Source organism: Mustela nivalis (genome assembly GCF_964662115.1).
Source record: "Mustela nivalis genome assembly, chromosome: 3".
Lineage (NCBI taxonomy): Eukaryota > Metazoa > Chordata > Mammalia > Carnivora > Mustelidae > Mustela > Mustela nivalis.
Window position 1 is genome coordinate 116,386,803 of NC_139022.1, and position 20,476 is coordinate 116,407,278.

General features: G+C 38.0%; 1 protein-coding gene across 20 annotated transcripts in view; it reads right to left on the reverse strand.

Moving 5' to 3' along the window:
* The window catches only part of NSD1 (nuclear receptor binding SET domain protein 1), a 148,930-nt gene that overhangs the window by 16,860 nt on the left and 111,594 nt on the right, over positions 1-20,476 (reverse strand). For 19 of the 20 annotated variants that reach the window (XM_082723106.1, XM_082723120.1, XM_082723113.1 and 16 more), the window contains 6 exons: positions 19,724-19,867; positions 16,828-16,951; positions 10,393-10,593; positions 8,916-9,095; positions 5,074-5,230; positions 2,772-2,977 (listed from right to left, as the gene is read on the reverse strand). In XM_082723106.1, coding sequence (XP_082579232.1) covers positions 2,772-2,977; positions 5,074-5,230; positions 8,916-9,095; positions 10,393-10,593; positions 16,828-16,951; positions 19,724-19,867 — 1,012 coding nt within the window. Of the gene's footprint in view, positions 1-2,771; positions 2,978-5,073; positions 5,231-8,915; positions 9,096-10,392; positions 10,594-16,827; positions 16,952-19,723; positions 19,868-19,968; positions 20,121-20,476 lie in introns of all 20 variants that reach the window. The other variant, XR_014309560.1, reaches the window with a different exon arrangement.

Genomic DNA, 20,476 nt, shown 5'->3' on the forward strand with positions numbered 1-20,476 from the left:
TTTAAAACAAAAACAAATCTCGCTAAATGATTTGAAAAAGCCCACAAATAACATTTCCTAACGACAATGAGACTGTATCTGCTCAGCTAAATCACTGTAATTCATTAAGCCTAATTCTTTCCTCAGTTCTGAACCTCCTGCCTCTAGACACATTCAGTCTTCTAGGTGCCAAATAACATGCTGCACCCCTCTGGAAGAAATTCAGAGTTGAAGTTTCCCGCTCCTTCTTGCCTAATTCTCTAAAGAAAAGAACACCTGTTCTATTCCTAAGTTTCATTCTGTAAATATCAACTATTAGCTGTAATGATACACAGATCTTCATAGCTGATTAATATTCAAGTCCTTTCATATGTTTAAAAGACTGTAATATCTTAGAGTCCAACAAAATCTTAAGAGTCTCATTCTTCCCCTTTTATAACAAATTTTTCATTCACTCTTTTCAAAAATTAATTCCTTGTAACCTAGATTAAAAAACTCTCAAAAGAACTCTAATTCTTCCCTCCTTTCCTCTCTGTAGCTTTCCCCATATTGTGTCAATTCTTTAAAGAAAACCTCTCCTTTGGTCCATATCCCCTTTTCTCCATTTTCCTGTTAAACATCTAACAGAGCTTTTGTTGCCTGGAATCCTCTAAATTTTTTGTTAGTTGTTTTTGTTTTTAAATTATTACTCCTTTCTTCATTCTATTATTCAGAATGTCCTGACTAGTCTGTCTACTTAATGTCTATTCAAGTACCCATCATCCTCTCCACCCCAGGGACACTTCATTGTGACAAGCTTTTCTCTGCCTGGAACTACCAAAACAGTCACTTCACAGACATCCCGGGCCACAGCCTCTCATCTTCTACAGTTCTCAAACTCAAAGATTTCTAAAAACTCTGCTCTGACCATGTAACTTACCTACCACCTTTTCTGGCTAACAGCCCTGTGTTCCCCCAACCCCATCTTAAGCTATAACACATAGCTAGAGGTCATTCACTCAACATGTTAGATTTAATATATGTTTTCCCATGCGCTGTTTTCTTGTCAACATTTTCATTTGTTTACTTCTTCACTTTCAGTGTAGGAGTGAAGGGTTAGGATTCTGGAGCCCGATTGCTAGAATTTGAAACTTTCCTCTTCACTTACTGGCCTTGGCACCTTGGGGAAAGTATTTAAAATTTTATGTGCCTCAGCTTCCTCATCTGTAAGGTAAGGATAACGACATCTAACTTAAACTGTTGTCACAAGGACTTAAAGCAGAAAACTAAAAAGGGCCTGGCAAACAACAAATGATAACGATTATTAAGGTTCACTCTTCAAAGTCACAAGGAAAAAAACCAACCCATGACTGCCTAACTCTGATCTCCAGCACAGTTATGCTTCCTCTTGGTCTATTCCCACAGCATAGTATGCACAGTTCTGCCACAACACGCAATGAGTAACACTTTGACTGCTTTCATCTGTATCCAATTCCCCCATAAAAACAAGTGTGTATTCCTTGAAGGCAGAGGCACCCAGCCAGCCTAGGGTTGAGGCATAGAAAGAGCAGAATCCCAGAGCTTCAGCAGAATCAGACCTGTGATATTCTCTACAACTCTACCTTCTGCCCCAGCCTCTGTGGTGGCAGGCTCTACACAGGGTAAGATATTGGTTAAGTGGTCCCTGACCATCCAGGACCACAAGAGTCGAGAGCCAAGTTCCTATAGTGTTAATACTAATAACCCCTATCTACACAGAAACCACATGGCCAACAGGTGAGGACCTACTGAAATGACATTAGCAACAGAACCTTTGTGAAACTTGTTCCCATGGACATGATTCTCATTCCCCATACAGGATGTTTCACCTGCTTAGAATTTTCATTGAATCTTCACCTTATGATAAAGTTTCACCTGCTTAAAATCTTCACCTAATCTATCTTCACCCAAAATCTATATACCTCAATGTCCAAATATATTCGAGTAACAACAGATACCTATACTGCCTTTCAAAGGACAGCTAAAGGAAGAAGATAATTATCACTGATGGGATACCAACTATGTGCTTTGTTGGCTGATGCTTTTATTTACTCACTGAATTCTCAGAACAAACTTACTCATTATGTAAGAGACTGAGGCTCATACTTGACTCAACTCCTTCTACCTCAAATGTCCCCTGACTACTTCACTGCTAGGCCAGCTTTAAAAAATCTCTTTTGACTCAGAACATTTATGCTTTGACTTTCACTATTTTATTTTGCTCTATAACTTCTCTATAACTTCCGTGGAACAAACACAACTCTACTAGAGATTCTGACTCTTGTCTAACAAACCACAGAGCTAAAGCTATAAAATAATTCCAAAGTTCCAGTACTTGGTAAGATGCTGAGAAAATACAGGGATGCCTGGGTGGCTCAGTCGGTTAAGCTTCTGCTTTCAGCTCAGGGGTCCTGGGATCGAGCAGCAAATCAGGTTCCTTGCTCAGCAGGAAGCCTGCTTCTCCCTTTGCCTGCCACTCTCCCTGCTTGTGCTCTCTCTCTCTTTGACAAATAAAAAAATAAACTCTTTAAAACAAAACAAAATGTTGAGAAAGCAACTGGTGAGACAAAAACCTCCCAAAAGGAAAATCCTGCTATATAAAGGCAAAGCTAAAAAATAATTATGCAGATCAACTTTCCTGTAAAATCTTGTAGTTGCCCCAGAGAGAAGAACACAGCTGCTAATGGAACATACGTGAATTCTAATACACAAAAGAATAGATATGTGGGCAATAGAGGTCTGTGTTGGCCTGCGAAACAAAAGCATAAAGTTACCTTTTTTGTATGTCCCATCCACTCCTTTGCCCATCTTATCCTTGCTGCTCACATCCCCCTCCATATAGGGAAAGACTCGGGCCTGATGCGTCCACAGATAGTCATTAGACCCAAAGAAGAGCACAGGGAACTCGCCCACATCATGTCTCATCTTATCAATATTGGAAGGTACAGCTCGAGGATGGCAGATCTCAGCTGGCCACCACCTGGGAAAGGTGAAAATAAGGAAGGAAATCTTGAAGAGAGTCTAAGACACTAGGAAAATGACCTATCTCTTAGGACATGAATAAGGAATGGTCCAACCTAGTGCATTTTTACAATCTAACTAGGGAACAATGAGTAATATGTGCTAAAAACCTGAATGGCCACCCTCACAGATGTGCTCCCATAGACACTTTTTAGACCCAGTTACTTTAAGTAAATTATAAAGGAAATAATAATTAACAGTAAATAATAATTATCTCATATAAGATAGAAACAAAGCTTTGACTATAATGTTCACTTAAGTATTATCTATAAAAATGAAAACCTGGAAACAATCTAAATGCTCAACATTTAGGGAATGATAAAGTTACTACAGAATATGATACAATGAAATACAATTTGGCCTTTTTTTTTTTTTTTAATTGGACAGAGAGAGAGAGAGAGAGAAATCACAAAGAGGCAGAGCAGCAGGCAGAGAGAGAGGAGGAAGCAGGCTCCCCTCTGAGCAGGGAGCCTGATGCAGTGCTCGATTCTGGGACCCTGAGATCATGATCTGAGTCAAAGGCAGAGGCTCAACCCACTGAGCCAACCGGGTGCCCCTCAATTTGGCCTTTAAAAAGGAAAAGTTTCATTAATTGTGAGGGGGTATAGAAAAATGACTCCCCCCCCCAAGACACCAAGAAATGCCTTTGAAAATAAAATAAAAAGCATGCAAATTTATGCTTTACATCCACTTTGAAAGATAACTTGGCATTAGCTAGTTAAGCTGGAAACCCCTATTCCTAGAAAAACTGTGCATGTAAACTAAGGAAAATCGACAAAATGCTCATAGTCCAAAGAGGAGAATGGATAAAGGAACTGCACTATATTTTAAGACTATATCAAAAAGAAATGTAGAGGGGCGCCTGGGTGGCTCAGTGGGTTAAAGCCTCTGCCTTCCGCTCAGGTTGTGATCCCGGTGTCCTGGGATCGAGCCCCGCATCGGACTGTCTGCTCTGCAGAGGGTCTGCTTCCTCCTCTCTCTCTCTCTCTCTCTCTCTCTCTGCCTGCCTGTCTGCCTACTTGTGATCTCTGTCTGTCAAATAAATAAATAAATAAAAATCCAAAAAAAAAAAAAAAGAAATGTAGAACAGCAAAGTGTGAACTAGAGTACTGCACTACTACAAATCTCAGGAGTGTAATAGTAAATGAGAAAAACAAGCTGCAGGAAAATACAGCAAGAATTTCTTTATGCAAAGGTCTACAACATGCAGAACAAAACATTATACATGTGGTAAACCATTACAGCAAGGCAAAGGAATAAAAAACACAAAATGCAGTATAGTGGTTACCTCTACAGGTGGGGAGAAACTGGATTCAGTAAAGAGTCATGGAGGGAGCCTCAAAAGTACCAGCAATATGATATTTCTTTAAATGGGAGGGACAATACACAGATGTTCCTTTCTAATCCTTTTAAATCATGCATGTCATGATATTCTTTTATATATTCTATGTTCAATAAAAATAATTTTAAAAAGGAAAAGATACAAAACTGAGTATAAATATAAGGCCAATTATTTTGAGGGTACATGCATTGGTGTGTCTCCAAATAAATATGCCAAACTGTTAGCAATGTATCTTCCTTGTTTATTGTGGGTTTATTTTCATTAATGAATTTTCTACAGAGAATATGTATTATTCCCATATTTACAAAACATAAAAATGAGGTCTTTTTCTTTTCTTTTTTTTAAAGATTTTATTTATTTATTTGACAGGCAGAGATCACAAGTAGGCAGAGAGGCAGGCAGAGAGAGAGAGGAAGCAGGCTCCCTGCTGAGCAGAGAGCCCGATGCGGGACTCGATCCCAGGACCCTGAGATCATGACCTGAGCCGAAAGCAGCGGCTTAACCCACTGAGCCACCCAGGCACCCGAGATCTTTTCCTTATAATGGAAAATTAATGGGCAGAGAGACTGACCTTGCTTAATCAGAAAAATTATTAAAAAAAGAAAGAAAGAAAGAAAGGAAAGAAAAAGAGTTAAGCCCTGTATCCAAAGCACTGGATCCAAAAAAACAGAAGACGGGATGGTAAAAGAATCAGTGCCTTCATGCTCACTCACCTGTATCGTCCAACTTTTACCCAGACAATTTCCCTGTAATGTGGCTTTTTGCCTGCCTTACAATCATTGCAATACCAGTTTCCTTCAGGGATATCAATGTTCAGGCACTCCCGATGAAAAGCAGCAGGGCAAGAATCACAGCACAAAAGGCTGCCTCCTGTGGAATCAAAAAATGTGGCACTCAGAATCACAAGGCAGCACACAATGACCCAGCTGAAACGGCTTTTGCTCCTAACCAATTATTTATCTCCGAGCGAAGGGGGCTTAGTAATTTAGTTATTCAGAAAGACTTTTCTTCATGAGCACTTCGCCCCTTTCCAATATTCCTGTGAACCACAACCTTGAGGGTTTGTTATATTCACAGCAAATAAACATGAGATCCTACTGGCAAAATTAGGTTAGGGCAGTGGTCAGAAGTCAAATATGTGCATAATACACATTTCTTTCTCTTCACTAAAAGACAATACACTAAATTCTCCACAATATACAGTAAATAATCACATCTATCTGAAGACTAAACAAATGAATAAATGGCACAGTAATGTTTGCCACTGAAGTCATGCCCATATGGTTACTTCCTTCCCCCTTTTAAAATTACTAACTCTTTAATCTTTTTTATGTTTTGCACTCTGATACCTATGGGCTCTTTTCAGATTATCACTTATGAACTCTCTAACCTAACACATATATTAAAAGGACACTGTTACATTAAGGTATAATTATCAAAATGTTAGAGCAAGAGATTATAGCTACATATGTCTCTTTGTAATACAAAAGTAAGATCTAGCAATAACAATGATTACAAGATACTTTAAGATATCTAAACTGAAGGGCACCTGGGTGGCTCTTTAAACCAAAAGCCTCTGCCTTTGGATTAGGTCATGATCTCAGGGTCCTGGGATCAAGCCCCGCATTGGGCTCTCTGCTCAGCGGGGAGCCTGCTACCCCCTCTCTCTCTGCCTGCTTCTTTGCCTACTTGTGATCTCTGTCTGTCACATAAATAAATAAAATCTTAAAAAAAAAAAAAAAAAGATATCTAAACTGAAATATCTGTGGTTTTCAATGGTGACAAAAATTACAGGTACTAATGTGGTTTGTTGCCTAAAGTTCTCCCCCTCCATGGAGGTTTTCAGACACCAGGATAATTAAATACATTGCAATGACAATGAATTTTCACTTGAAGATTTTTCAAGAGTGACTCAATTTATATATCTGAAGCTGAAATCCATTGTTGCAGACTATAAAAATTTTCATTTAAAGATGATTCATATTTGGGCGCCTGGGTGGCTCAGTGGGTTAAGCCGCTGCCTTCGGCTCGGGTCATGATCTCAGGGTCCTGGGATCAAATCCCGCATCGGGCTCTCTGCTCGGCGGGGAGCCTGCTTCCTCCTCTCTCTCTCTGTCTGCCTACTTGTGATCTCTCTCTCTCTCTCTCTGTCAAATAAATAAATAAATAAATAAAAATTAAAGATGATTCATATTTAAGGAATATAATAAATACCCTATTATCTTATGCCAGAAATGAGCATGTTTCAAAGTCTTAGCAAAGTGTATGTCTACATCCATCTGGGTTTTACTGTGCCCATTTTGCCTCATAATATCTTATAAAAAATTTAAAGTTTTATGACCCCATCCTACCCATGCAGACTTTTTTCCTTTTCTCAATCATCTATAGCTGGCTCTTAAAATAAGTTTTGGGGTGTTTATTTTCTTGGGGCCAGGACTGTGTGCCTACGACCCAACTCCTTTTTAGTTACAGAAGCTTTTCTCTTATCTCTGCTGTATACTGTAGCTTGATTCAGTGATTTTTGGGTAAAAGACTTTTGCTACAACAACTTTAAAGAACTTGTTTGCTCAATACATATAACCTGTACGCTCTGCTCTGAAACTCGTATTTAGCTACTCCTGGGCATTTTGTAGGATGAGTTGAACAATCTTAGCATGGGACGTAAGAATGATGCAGAGTCCATAATTTATCTGACCCAGTAATATACCTTCTAGAACATCTCCTATTTGTGCTTAGTTATTGCAGCTGAGTCACAATCTAATTAACAGTATAGTCTGCAAACTACATGGACTTGGTAGAAAAATCTTCCTTTTGTTAAGTTGGCTTTCATTATACACTAGCAATATTTCATATACAAAAAGGCCTTTGTACTAGGCCTTAAAAGGAGGTTATACAGCATGAAAAGAAATCTGCACATAAGAATACCCACTAAAGAAAGGCAAAGGACAGAGCTGAGGGGAAATAGTGGCAAACAGGTTTGCAGGAAAGGACATGTGATTTGAGCTGAGAGAGAATATGAGAAAAGAAATAAATAGGATTTATCTGCAGAGATGGATGGGAGAGGTAGGCAGGAGAGTTTATGGTGGCATATACATATATATATATATATATATATATATATATATATATATATAAAAGCCTAACACTATTCTTTTTTTTTTTAAAGATTTTATTTATTTATTTGACAGAGAGAGAAATCACAAGTAGGCAGAGAGTCAGGCAGAGAGAGAGAGAGAAGCAGGCTCCCGCTGAGCAAAGAGCCCGATGCGGGGCTCGATCCCAGGACACCGAGATCATGACCTGAGCCGAAGGCAGCGGCTTAATCCACTGAGCCACCCAGGCGCCCCAAGCCTAACACTATTCTAAAGAAGAACTATGTTTTAAGTTGAAGGGAAAAAAATATCAATTTTTCTTCATCCACTTTAGAAGAACTTTTAGAAATTAATATCCTTAAGAGTGAAAAAACACTTTTATAGACAAATTCCTTCACTTTGCTTTTGTTCCATCTCTTTAAATTCATGACAAAATGATTTAACAAAAAAGAAACACAACTTTATGATATAATACCATCTTCTAGAACTGTACACAACTATCTTAAGTAGTATCACTTAAAATTAAGCAATGGGTTTTTTTCTGATGGTGGGACTTGGGATGATTTATGATTAATTAATTAATCAATCATTTCCTCCATTTTTTATCTTTCCTTTCTCTCTCTCCAGATTTATTAAGATATAACTGATTTATAACATCGTTAAGGTTAAAGTATACAAAAGAATGACTAGATATGTGTTATACTGTGAAACGATTGCTGAAATAAGCTTAGGTAGAACATTTAACACCGTACATACTTAAAATTTTTTTCATTTTGGTGGTAGTGAGAATTTTTAAGATCTACTCTCTTTAGCAGCTTGCAAATATACAACTAACAGTACTGTTAACAATAGTTACCATGCTGTATATTAAATCCCCTAAACTTGCCCATCTTCTAACTGGAAGTTTGCACTGTTTGATCATATTCCCCCATTTTTCAAGGACAATTTTATTTCCTTCCCCTTGTCTTTTCTTTATTGTTTCATTTGTTTATTATTTATTTTAAGGATCTATTTGTTTATTTGAGAGGATGTGTGCACACACTTGCATGTGCCCAAAAGTGGGGGAGAGGGGAGTGGGCATGGTAAGAGAGAAGTTCAAGCAGACTCCACGCTAAGCACTGAGCCCAAGGCAGGGCTCAATCCCACTGCCCTAAGATCACGACCTGAGTAAAAACCAATAGCGTGGTGCTCATTCAACTGCACCACCCAGATGCCCTTCATTTGTTTATCGTTTTAATAAAAATAAGGTAAAAACAAAACAAAACAAAATAAAACCCCTATTTGTGGAAAAAAAAAAAAAACCCAAGTTTAAGCGTTCTGTTGTCATTAATTCAGAACATTACTTCCCAATATTTCTCTAGTAGCAAAGTGAAGAAAATTATTTTTGATTGCAGTTAGAATACTGCAATCTCTAGTATTAATCTCTTTTTAGACTATTCATACATTAAGCAGTCATGTCTTACCTTCTGAGCATACAAAACACCAGCTAACATTAACATGCTCGTGATTTCGGCAGCCCCGCCTAGGTGTAAAGTGATTAGGGCAGATGATACTATTAGATGCAAGAATCTTCGACCCGGCAGCCAGGCAAAAGTCATTGGCATGGTATGCCACAGGGCAGCGGACACAGCGCATCAGACGACCTAAAATTAGGAGAAGCAGGAAAACCAAGAGTAAAAGAGAAACAAAGATATTAAACATAAAATCAACACGAGTTATTGAAATGTCTTTGTAAGCACTGAGAAAATGTGACTAGTAGAAGGAAGCACTACTAGGACAAGGGATCATAAAACACACAACTCACTATGAAAAAGCTCAGATGGGAGCTATGTGATAAGCTGCCACAAGGCATCAGATCTCACAACTGTTAAGTGAGCCTACCTCACCAAAGAAAGCCCTATTCAATCCATTGCCCTGACTCCTAGGAAACCTGGCATCAGCCTCAAACTAAATAGGGGAGATGTCACAACCTGAATAAAAGACCAGCTAGGAGAAAGACCATGGTTGCTTTCAATGCCTGGTACTATGTGATTCTTAGAGCCTGAATTTTTAGGTGAATGAACCTTTCCAACCCTTCCAGATAAAGTATGTCCTCTCTTATACAGCACCTACTAAAAACCATTACCAAACTACAAGAGCAATTGAAAAGGAGAAGATAAGCTGATGGTTAAACTGTAATTTTGATCAAGCAAGTGAAATTACTGTACTTAAGACTGATGAGATCTATAGGCTCAGGAACTCGCATTACAAAACATACTGCCAGTCTAATTAGAAGAAAAGTCAAAACACTAGTAATTTTCCTGTTTAATCCCCTATGGGAGAAGCAGGGGCTCTTTGGGCATATAAGCATTTAACAACAGACACACAATATTTGGGTTAAGAAAAATTAGTAAGAGATCCCATTATTACTAAACAGAAATGACTGTTTTCCCAATTGAGAACAGACTTAAAAGCTTAACTTTGCCTATATACCCACAGGCACTTTTGGAAACCTCAGCTCTATGAAGCAGGAAAGAGGTTTCAGAATAGAAGTTTCCAATTTAAAAAACAAAACAAATTAACACACAAAAAACCCCCTCAATTCTGCCCTAAATTTATGCATGAATAATATTACACCTGACAACCACAGATATAAAGGGTCCACAGGAAAAGAAAAGTACTTTAGTCTAATGGAGTAGAGAGGGGGAAATTTACAGCAGAATACTTTCTTCAACTAAACAACACTATGAAATACAAGTATTTGAAACCACCACATAACAATAGGGCTCCAAAGAATACAATGTGGGAACTGCTGGATTACTCCATTATTTCCCCCCCCCTCACATAAAATACTGGTACTCTGACAAAAGCTAGAGAGGCCATGAAGAGACATGCCCATACACAGCATCTGGAAATACATGTTACCAATGAAACCAAGGTTCTGTAATTAGAAACCCATACCTTTAGATGCAGAAACACTGGCTGGATTAGCAGCATGACAGGTTATACAGATGTGGAGGGAGCACCGGAAGCCCTTGTTCTGCATGACAGTGGGTGGATACTTCTGGACACATTCTTCATGGTAAAACTTTCCACACAAGGGCAAAAGGCACCTTTTGACATCTTCCCCACTCTGCTTACAAACAAAACAGGTATGGATTCCTGGTAAACAAAGGAAGGTAATAAATTAACACCAATTCAAGAATTCATCCAATGCTAAACCATTAGACAAAAAGTTTATTAAGTAAACAATTCTGTACCAAGTTCCGATATGGAATTCCATGCAAATCTCCAACACCAGCTGCATGTCTTATAATTCAACTAAATTCTGAAACTATATAAATGGAGGTAACATCATATCCCACAGGTTAAGGACTCAATCGGGAAAGATGGCCTTTGCCCCTAACTTCAGATGCCAATCTTAAGTTCAAGTTGTCACCTATACTTCTAACTGGCGATAAATCAGAGGTTCCAATAACCTGCACTTCTTAGGTTTGATTAATTTGCTGGAATGGCTCAAAGAACTCAGAGAAACATTTTATTTACAGGATCACCAGTTTATCATGAAAAGATAATACTCAGGAATAGCTAGATGGAAGAGATGCACAGGGCAAGGTATGAGGAAAGGGTGGGGAGCTTTCATTCCCTCTCCAAAAGCAACACTTTATTCTGAATCTCCACACACCCACCAATCCAGAAGCTCTCCAAAACCCATTCTTCTGGGTTCTGAAACCTCAGTGCATAGGCTGATTAAACCACTGGCCACTGGGGACTGACTCAACCTCCAGCCTCTGACACCCTGCTTCCCTACAGATTAGCAGGGGGGTAGAGGACTGAAAGTTCTAGCCCTATAATCATAAGGTTGGTTTTCTTGGCAATCAAGGACCCATCCTGAGGTGTGTCTTTTATTAACATAGTCAAACACACACAAAGAACATCTTGGTAACTCTCACCACATAGGAGAGACCAAGGTTTTGGGAGCTCTGTGCCACAAGCTAAAGACCAAAATATGTATTTCTTATTATAAATCACAATATCTCAATAAAGAACTTTGTAACAGACTGATCGGGCTGACAACAAGAACCTACCAAACAATTTTAAGATCATTATTAAGTGAGAAACTCTTGACAATATATGTTTGCTGATGTGACGCAATAGGAAGAACACATTACCTACAAAGCATTCCTGCCAAAAGAAAACTGATCTGAAATTAATCCAGCCTCTAGATCTAACTACAAGTTTCCAGGAAATATGGAAGATAGGGCAACAAGTTAAAAGGACACCTGAAAGATGTAATAAACCAAATTTGCAATGCAGAAAATTTAGAAGGACAAATGACTGTCAAAATAAATAAACAACATTAAAAAACAGGATGGAGGTATACTGTTGTAGATTAAAAGAAACTTAAGAGAAATACCAAAAAATACAATAAATCAGTCTTATCTGGATCTTGATTAAAATACTATAAAAAGACATCTTTGAGACATGAGAAAATTGAAAATAGGAAGTAGGTGACACACAGAAGTTACTGTATAATCTTGCTATGTATTAGATATATATATAGATATAGATATATATTTTAAAGATTTTATTTATTTATTTGACAGACAGAGATCACAAGTAGGCAGAAAGGCAGGCAGAGAGAGACAGAAGGAAGCAGGCTCCCCGCTGAGCAGAGAGCCCAATGTGGGGCTCAATCCCAGGACACTGGGATCATGACCTGAGCCGAAGGCAGAGGCTTTAATCCACCAAGCCACCCAGGCATCCCTAAATATATATTTTTAGATTGTGTTAGACCTTTTGAAATATATGGGTAAAGCACCTGGTATTATATAAGACTGATGACTCAAAGAGCTGTACCCCTGAAACAAATATATAAGAAGAAATATATGGGTAGACGGAGGCAGGAAACTGAGAACTACTGAAGCTAAATGATGAATACATGGGATTACTTTATACTGTTCAACTTTTGTAAATGTCTGAGGATTTCTATAATACAAAGTTTAAGAAAAGGGAAAACCAAAACAAAACAAAGAAACAATTACCTCTCTTTGAGAAGCCGTAAGGGAAAGCCCAGGCTTGACAGAAAGACCTGAACATGAATCTTGCCTGTAACACTTGCTGGAAACAGGAATTCATTAAAATAACCCACCATACCTATAAATAGTAAGATCACCCAGCTAATAGTGATTTTAAGAAAAAATTTTAATTATCCATTTGGAAAAAAGCAAACTTCTTACTGCCTGATGTCAATATTAAACTGGAATAACCTAAATTATTGTGTGGTCACTCCACATTAGAAAAATAGGGTGAGCCACAAGAAAAAAGAAATGACTCCCTTATTTTTACTCTATTCACCTAGGGTAAAATTTCTCTACCCTCAAAAATAGTAGGGTACCTGGGTGGCTCAGTCTATTAAACAACTATCTTCGGCTCAGGTCATGATCCCAGGGTCCTGGGATTGAGTCCACATCGGGCTCCACCTGCTCTGAGGGGAGCCTGCTTCTCCCTCTCCTTCTGCCTGCTACTCCTCATCTTGTGTCTCTCTCTCTGTCTGTGTCAAATAAATAAGGTAAATAATCTTTAAAAAAATTTTTTAATTAAAAAAATAGCAATAAATCTACCTCACATCATATATGAAAATTAATAAAGAACAGACCTTAGACATGAAGGTAAAACCTCAAACTATAAAATTTTCATTAGAAAACAAAGAAGCTTTATGACATTGGGTTATAAAAGCTTTCAACATGACATCAAAGCAAAAACGTTAAAAAAACAAGCTGATAAACATCATTTACAATTAAAAAACTGCTCTTCAAGGGACGCCTGGGTGGCTCAGTCATTAAGCATCTGCTTTCAGCTCAGGTCATGATCCCAGGGTCCTGGGATGGATGCCTATGTCAGGCTCCCTGCTCAGTGGGAAGCCAGCTTCTCTCTCTCCCACTCCCCCTGCTTGTGTTCCCTCTCTCAAGGTCTCTGTCAAATAAATAAATATCTTTTAAAAAAATAAAAATAAAAAACTGCTCTACAAAAGACATGATTAAGAAAAAAAAAAAAAACCCCACAGACTGGTAGAATAATTTTCAAAGTATGTATCTGAGAATATGTATAATGAACTCTTAAAACTCAACAGTAAGAAAATAAACAACCTAATTTAAAAAAAAGATTTGAGGGGCGCCTGGGTGGCTCAGTGGGTTAAAGCCTCTGCCTTCGGCTCGGGTCATGATCCCAGGGTCCTGGGATCGAGCCCCACATCGGGCTGTCTGCTCTGCAGGGAGCCTGCTTCTTCTTCTCTTTGTCTCTGCCTGCCTCTCTGCCTACTTGTGATCTCTGTCTGCCAAATAAATAAATAAAATCTTAAAAAAAAAAAAAAAAGATTTGAACAGATACTTCATCAAGGAAGATGGCAAAAAAGCACATTAAAAAGAACCACAACATCATTTGTCATTAGAAAAATGCACATTAAAACCACAATGAAGTACCACTACATATCTGTCCAAATGGCTAAAAATAAAAAGACTGACAATACCAAGTGTTGATGAAAATATGGAGAACTGAAACTCTCATCCATTACTGATGACAATGTAAAATGGTACAAACACTCTGGAAAACAGTAGGGAAGTTTTTTAAACGTTAAACATATACCTACCATGCCTTCCACCCTTAGGTATTTAGAAGTAAAAAGAAAATGTGTCCGTACAAAGACATGAATGTTCATAGCAGCTTATTAATAATACCCCAACCTGAGAACCCCAATGTATTATCAACAGATGAATGAATAAACCAACTGTGACACATCTGTACAATGGAATACTACTCAGCAATAAAAAGGAATGAACTCTCAACATGTGCAACAATGTTGCTGATCAGAAATGACCTATGCTGAGGGATGGGTTCGCAGGTGTATGTACACACACATATGTATTAGAACTTAACAAATTATACTTTATGCAGTTTACTGTACAACTCTCCCTCAATAAAGCTGTTATAAGAAAGAAAATGAACTACTGACAAACACAGATGAGTGTCAAAAACATTATGCTGAACGATACACAAAAAATCTATATACATTTTGTTCCACTTATGAAACTCTTAAAAAAAAAAAATCTCTTGTGTAATTACAGAAAGCACATCATTGTTTGCCTGAAATAGGATTGGGGTCGGGATGGGGGGGTAGTGAGGGGCAGAAGGATCAACTAGGACTAATTACAAGGTACTTTCTGGAGCAATGGAAATGTGTTCTGAATCTTCATTGTGGTTATCCTTACATATGTGTTTATAAATTTTATCAAGACCAACCAAAACATATATTAAAACCAGTGCATTTTCTAATAGGTAAATTATCCTTCAGTAAGGTTAATTCTTTAAAAAATACCTTTTGCCATAACTAGCTCAGAGAATATCACATTATAATAAAGATAAGACTAGCAGAGGCGCCTGGTGGCTCAGTGGGTTAAGCCTCTGCCTTCGGCTCAGGTTATGATCTCAGGGTCCTGGGATCAAACCCGGCATCAGGCTCTCTGCTCAGCAGGGGGCCTGCTTCCTCCTTCCCCTCTGCCTGCCTCTCTACTTGTGATCTCTGTCAAATAAATAAAATCTTTTTAAAAAAAAGTAAGACTAGCAAAGCGGAATTATCTGTGTAAAAGGCAGGACTTCTCTAAGATTAGGATTAAGACATATGCACAAAACTAAAATTTTTTTCCCTAAAATTTCATTTATAGGGCTGGATGGCGCACTATTTCCCATAATGATCAAAAGCCCACTGTACGGGAGGCAAAATAACCCCAGAACTATCTTGCCTTCTAGCTTTTGCTCCCACACTGCTAAAAGTAGTGTCAGAAAGAGGAGATAACTCAATATGACACAGCCACTGATTTACAGACACAGATTAATTCTGTCTCTCGGTTCCCACAGGAGCTACTTTAAACCTACAACTCCACTCTTCAAGTTAGAAACCACCTTTTCCCCATCATTCTCACCAAACTAAGAAAAACTTTGGCTTATTCTCCAACTCTCCAACTCCAAGGTACATTCCTGTTTTATCTTTTTGTCTCTTCAAGATTATTCTCTCCTATCACTCAGCAACTACACTCCATTAATTATTCCCTCTTCTTGCAGGAATTTATTTCCATATGTGGTTCTTAACATTCATCCTACAAACATTCAAGATGTTCTTCCTCTTGACCCTATAATATCTTTCCTTCAGCTACTACCTTCTTTTCCATGGATATCAAGCTTTTTTAAGAAGTAGCGTACACTGCTATCCATTTGCCCCTCAACTGGGTTTAGTGTGGAACACTTGTGTGGCAAATATATTTCCCACTGCTATATATATTAGCCTCTTATCACCCCAAAACCTCCTTGGTCTCTTTGCCACATGTGCCCCTGCTAATGATATCCTACTCTCCCTGGCTTCACAAACATTCTTTGACTAGCTCCTCCTCACCCTGCAGTATTCTTTTTAATGTGGAAACCCTCTGAGTACTTTTTTGGTCCTTTTCTCACTCTCCAGATGCTTTTTCCCTGGGCAGGTTCATGCACACTCATGGTTTTAATGACTTAGGAATGTAACCGCTTTTAGCCCCCATTTTTCCCTACTACTTCACTGCTATAGCATTTACATATAATGCTGAAAAAAGAACCATCTCCTTAGTGTAGCGGGTGAGGTACTTTACAGTTGGTTCCATCTGACCATTCTCAGTTTCTGAGCCAATCTATTTAACTCTCAAGATTATATATATCTTTCCCCTGTACCCCTGGGGCTAATAATACATTACATGTTAATTAAAAAAATAAAAAATAAAATGTCTTTCCTTTTTCGGTAAATAGTTTTGTTCACGTATGATATAAACACAGAAAAGTATAGCATCGTAAGTGTATAGTTCAGAAATAATGATAAAGAAAACATGCTTATGTAATCACCGTTCAGCTCAAGAAATATAAAACATTACCAGTAATCCAGAAACCTTGTCACTAACAATGCCTCTTCTCTAAAGTATCTTAAACTCTCAACACACTAACTTATGCCTCCTATTTCCCAAATATTCTATACTTTCATTACTGGATCTTCCTGTACTTCACCTCCCCACACCAAATTCCATGTCACTTTTAAAGCCAAACTTAGCTATCTTCCTCTGTGGAAATGGCTCATCTTTGTTCACCTATCACTATAAATCTATCTCTAATACAATCCTTTTGTACTATATTATACTATCAATTCATTATTCACTTGGTATTCTTTTCCACAGGCAAAGACCACACAGCACTTATCTGCGTCTGTCGCAACTAGCCCTGTATTGCCATAGAAAGTGTCTGCAATAAATGTTGGGAATTTTTCCTGAAAAACTTAAAACTCAAACCATCTTTGGAAGAAAACCCCATCTATAACTACTTCACCTGTGCGACATTCATTGCAGATAAATTTTCCTCTCGGCATCTCAGTTAATCCAAGGCACTCCAGGTGGAAAGCCCCACAGCACTGAGCCTCACATAACAGCAGCTCACCCAGTTTCTCACAGTTCTGTTAAGAGAAAGAAAACAGGTATGTCTATAAAGGGTTTTTTAAGTCCCAAGCAGAAGGCCTTCGTGAAGAAAGATTAAGCAGGAGCTTTCCAGGAAGAAGAGAGCCCACCATTTATTCAGCCAATATTTAATGATTAATTCTTCTATGCCAGCTTCCACAAAGTCCCCAGCTCTCATGGTTCGTATATACTAAGGATTGAAAATACAAGTAAACAAACAAACATAAAAGATATCAGATAATTATAAGCACTAAGTAGAGAATTCAAATAGCTACTTGGGACTGGGAATGGCCTCTCAGATGCAGTTCTGAACTCCAAGTCAGTCACATGATCTGACAGAAAGACCAGGGAGACAAATACAGAAAGTCCACAGATAGGAAAAACTATGTTAGGTCTGAGAATCATAAGGGAAGTCAGTGGACTACAGTGAACAAGTTATATGTGACAGAAGATAAGGTAAGAAAAAGGCAACAGCCTGATTGTGTGGTCTTACACATTATGCTACATTTCCAGATTGTATTCTAATTACAGAGGTGTGCCATTAGAGGGCTTTAACAAGAAAAGGCTAAAATCATTAAATGATTAAAATAATTTAAGGCTAAAATCATTAAAATCATAACAAGAAAAGGCTAAGATATTCATTTAAAAACAGAGTCCTCTAATTACTACATGGAAAATGAGTTCAAGAATGAGAAAGGTGAGAATAGCAATAAAGAGACAATCAAGAAGGCTATTGTAATAGTTCAAGCAAGAGATACTGGTTAGCTAGACTTGGGTTCTAACAGTCCAATAGGGCTCTAATCAAGGTTTAAACAATGTTTGAGATACATCTACAACCATCTCAGAGAAGTCGCCTTTCTGAGATGATCTCATCTAAGATAGGGTATCATTTATGATAGGGCCTTAGGAAATAGAGATCTGGCTTTGTTGCTTTCAAAACATAAGATTTATGAAAATTCTGCAAATTCCCAACATTTGTTACTTTCATCCCTCTAACATCCTGATTTGTTGCCCCACAGTAATCAGCAGGAAAATACTAAAAATGAAAAAGAGTCTTATTGTGGAAGACAAGAAAGAAGAAGGCAACTAAGTAAGTCTAGTATCTTCAAGCACCTGAAGAAACAAAAGGTCTTGGCCACTTGACATCAAAGCTTAAAGAAACAAATGAGGAGAGTAGAGCTTTGGGGAAAAAATGCCAGAGGCAGCCAGGGATTAAGAGCAGACAGACCCCAAGGTCTTAAACAACCTACAGTGTAAATTAATCTTACAACTCTGGCTCTTCCATTATCCCCTAACTCACACATAAAAATTGACAAATGCCATATATATTAACCACTTTATTTTGTACAATCACAGTGCCAGTGATACCAGCTTTTATGTACAATAAACAAATTTGCCTTCACCATTTAAACAGGGAAACTTCAATTACAGTATATATCAAAGACAAATTTAAAACATGTTATGGACTAACCCTTTAACTGGGATGACGAAGTAATTCATCTTTCAAAATGGTAACCATGTGAGTGAAAGGATATGATATTAATAAATTAAACAAGGACAACAGATTTAAACAAAAAGTGATCCAAACAATCCAGGACCACAAGGCAACTATCCTTTTAACCACATTTTGTTGATAATCTTTGTTGTTATACAGTCTCTGAGGAGTAACACTGTGTTTGGGTGCTGATCTGAATATGATCAGCATTCTTTATACAGTAATGAAAATGAAAAAACAAACTGAATGGAAATTCTACTGTTCTACATATTCTAGGCTTGGGTTAACTTTATTTTTATCTGTTTCAATAAAAAAAAAGAAAAAGAAAAAGAAGCCTTCAACTTTTTACAGGCCAGCTTTTAATAATTTATAAAGGTAAATCAAGCCCATAAAAAAGAGAACATAATCGAATCATCAATTTAACTGACTCTACTCCCAAGTCTGATAAAGTCTCTTTACAGAGAGGCAACACAACATAGTGGTTAAGACTCTAAACCCAGATCGCTTGAGTTTGAATCCTGGCTTTGCTGTGTGACTATAAGGAAGTTATGGAACATCTCTCTGCTTCAGTTTCCTTGTCTGTAAAAATTAGGGTAATAATGGCAATCTACTTTACAAGACTGTTATGACTAAATGACCTAGTATTTATAAAACGTTTAATTTGGTAAATTTTTTAAAATTTATTTATTTGGGGTGGGGGGCATAGAGGGAGAGAGGGAGTGAAAAAATCTTAAGCTCACAACTCTGAGATCATGACCTGGGCCAAAATCAAGAGTCAGTTGCTTAACCCAGGTGCCCCCGGAATATTTATAAAGTGATGGAAACTCTTGACACACAGTAAACACAGTATACATACTTATTAAATAAATATAAAAAGGCAGCAGTAGATTCTCTGAAGTCACTATTTTAAAGAAAAAGAAATCTCAAAGTGAAAATTTCCCTTAAAACATTCCTTAGAAACCCAGAGATTCTCACACCATGAAACATACATGAAAATGATCTTTAAGTAATCTGTGATTCCTTCTCCCATCTCACACCTGCTCCATGGCATCTACTCATGGGTAACAAGAGCAGGTGTTTTACCAAAACTAAATATTTATTTTCCTTTCTCTTTTCGTGAGAAGGGATAAGATTTAAATCCTTAAAGGGAAGTGACTCCACTGGAATCATCCAGGAAAAATGTTTATTCTAACATGACTGGGTTATCGAAAGATGGAGAGGGCTTTTCTTAAAAGACACACAAGCAATCCAAATGCAAGTGGGCAACATCCTTTACCTGACAAACGTTCTCCTTGAGTGCAGCTCCTCCGCCTCTTTCGCCCTGCAGCTTTTTAGATGCTGGCATCCCATGATCATTCTCTATACCCTCCTCAACAGTCTCCTTGAGGCTTGCAGCTGTTCTGTGTGTCATCAGTTCTCCCTTGCAGAGAAAAAATAATGTCCCACATCTGTATTACAGATGTCTCCTCCATGTGACCCCCTCCCTCTGGGCTGCTATTTGTCTAGCCATTAAGCACTTACAGATGTTCAGCCAATCACGCGGGCGGACTGCATGCAATGTTAGTTCTAACCCTGCTGTGATTGGGCGGGTAGTGGGCGCCTCATGCCCTGCCACTAACTGCTCTGAGGCTGTTCCACTGGAACTTTTTGAGCTGTTCCATTTTAAGGTTTCACTAAGGGAGAGAAAACATTCTTAAGTTTATTTGATTACTTATTTGTCCTTCCAAGATCAGTGTTTCCTAAATAATGCCTCCCTTGGGCATTCGGTTCAAATTATCCTGGAAAGAAACACTCCGTATAAAAATGTGTAAAGCTGACCTCACTTGTTCTAATTCTCTTTTAACCTGAGTTGAAAAGCTAGAGACCGCATCAATGACTGCACTGATGCTCTACAAGGAAATGGTTTTAAATCTACCTTTGTTTCCGTAAAGCAAATGTTTCCAAACATTAGTCTAAAATTAAGCAGTTGATGGTTTCAAGAAATAAGCAAATGAGTTTCCCTCTAATTGCAGCAGTCTCAACTCATAAA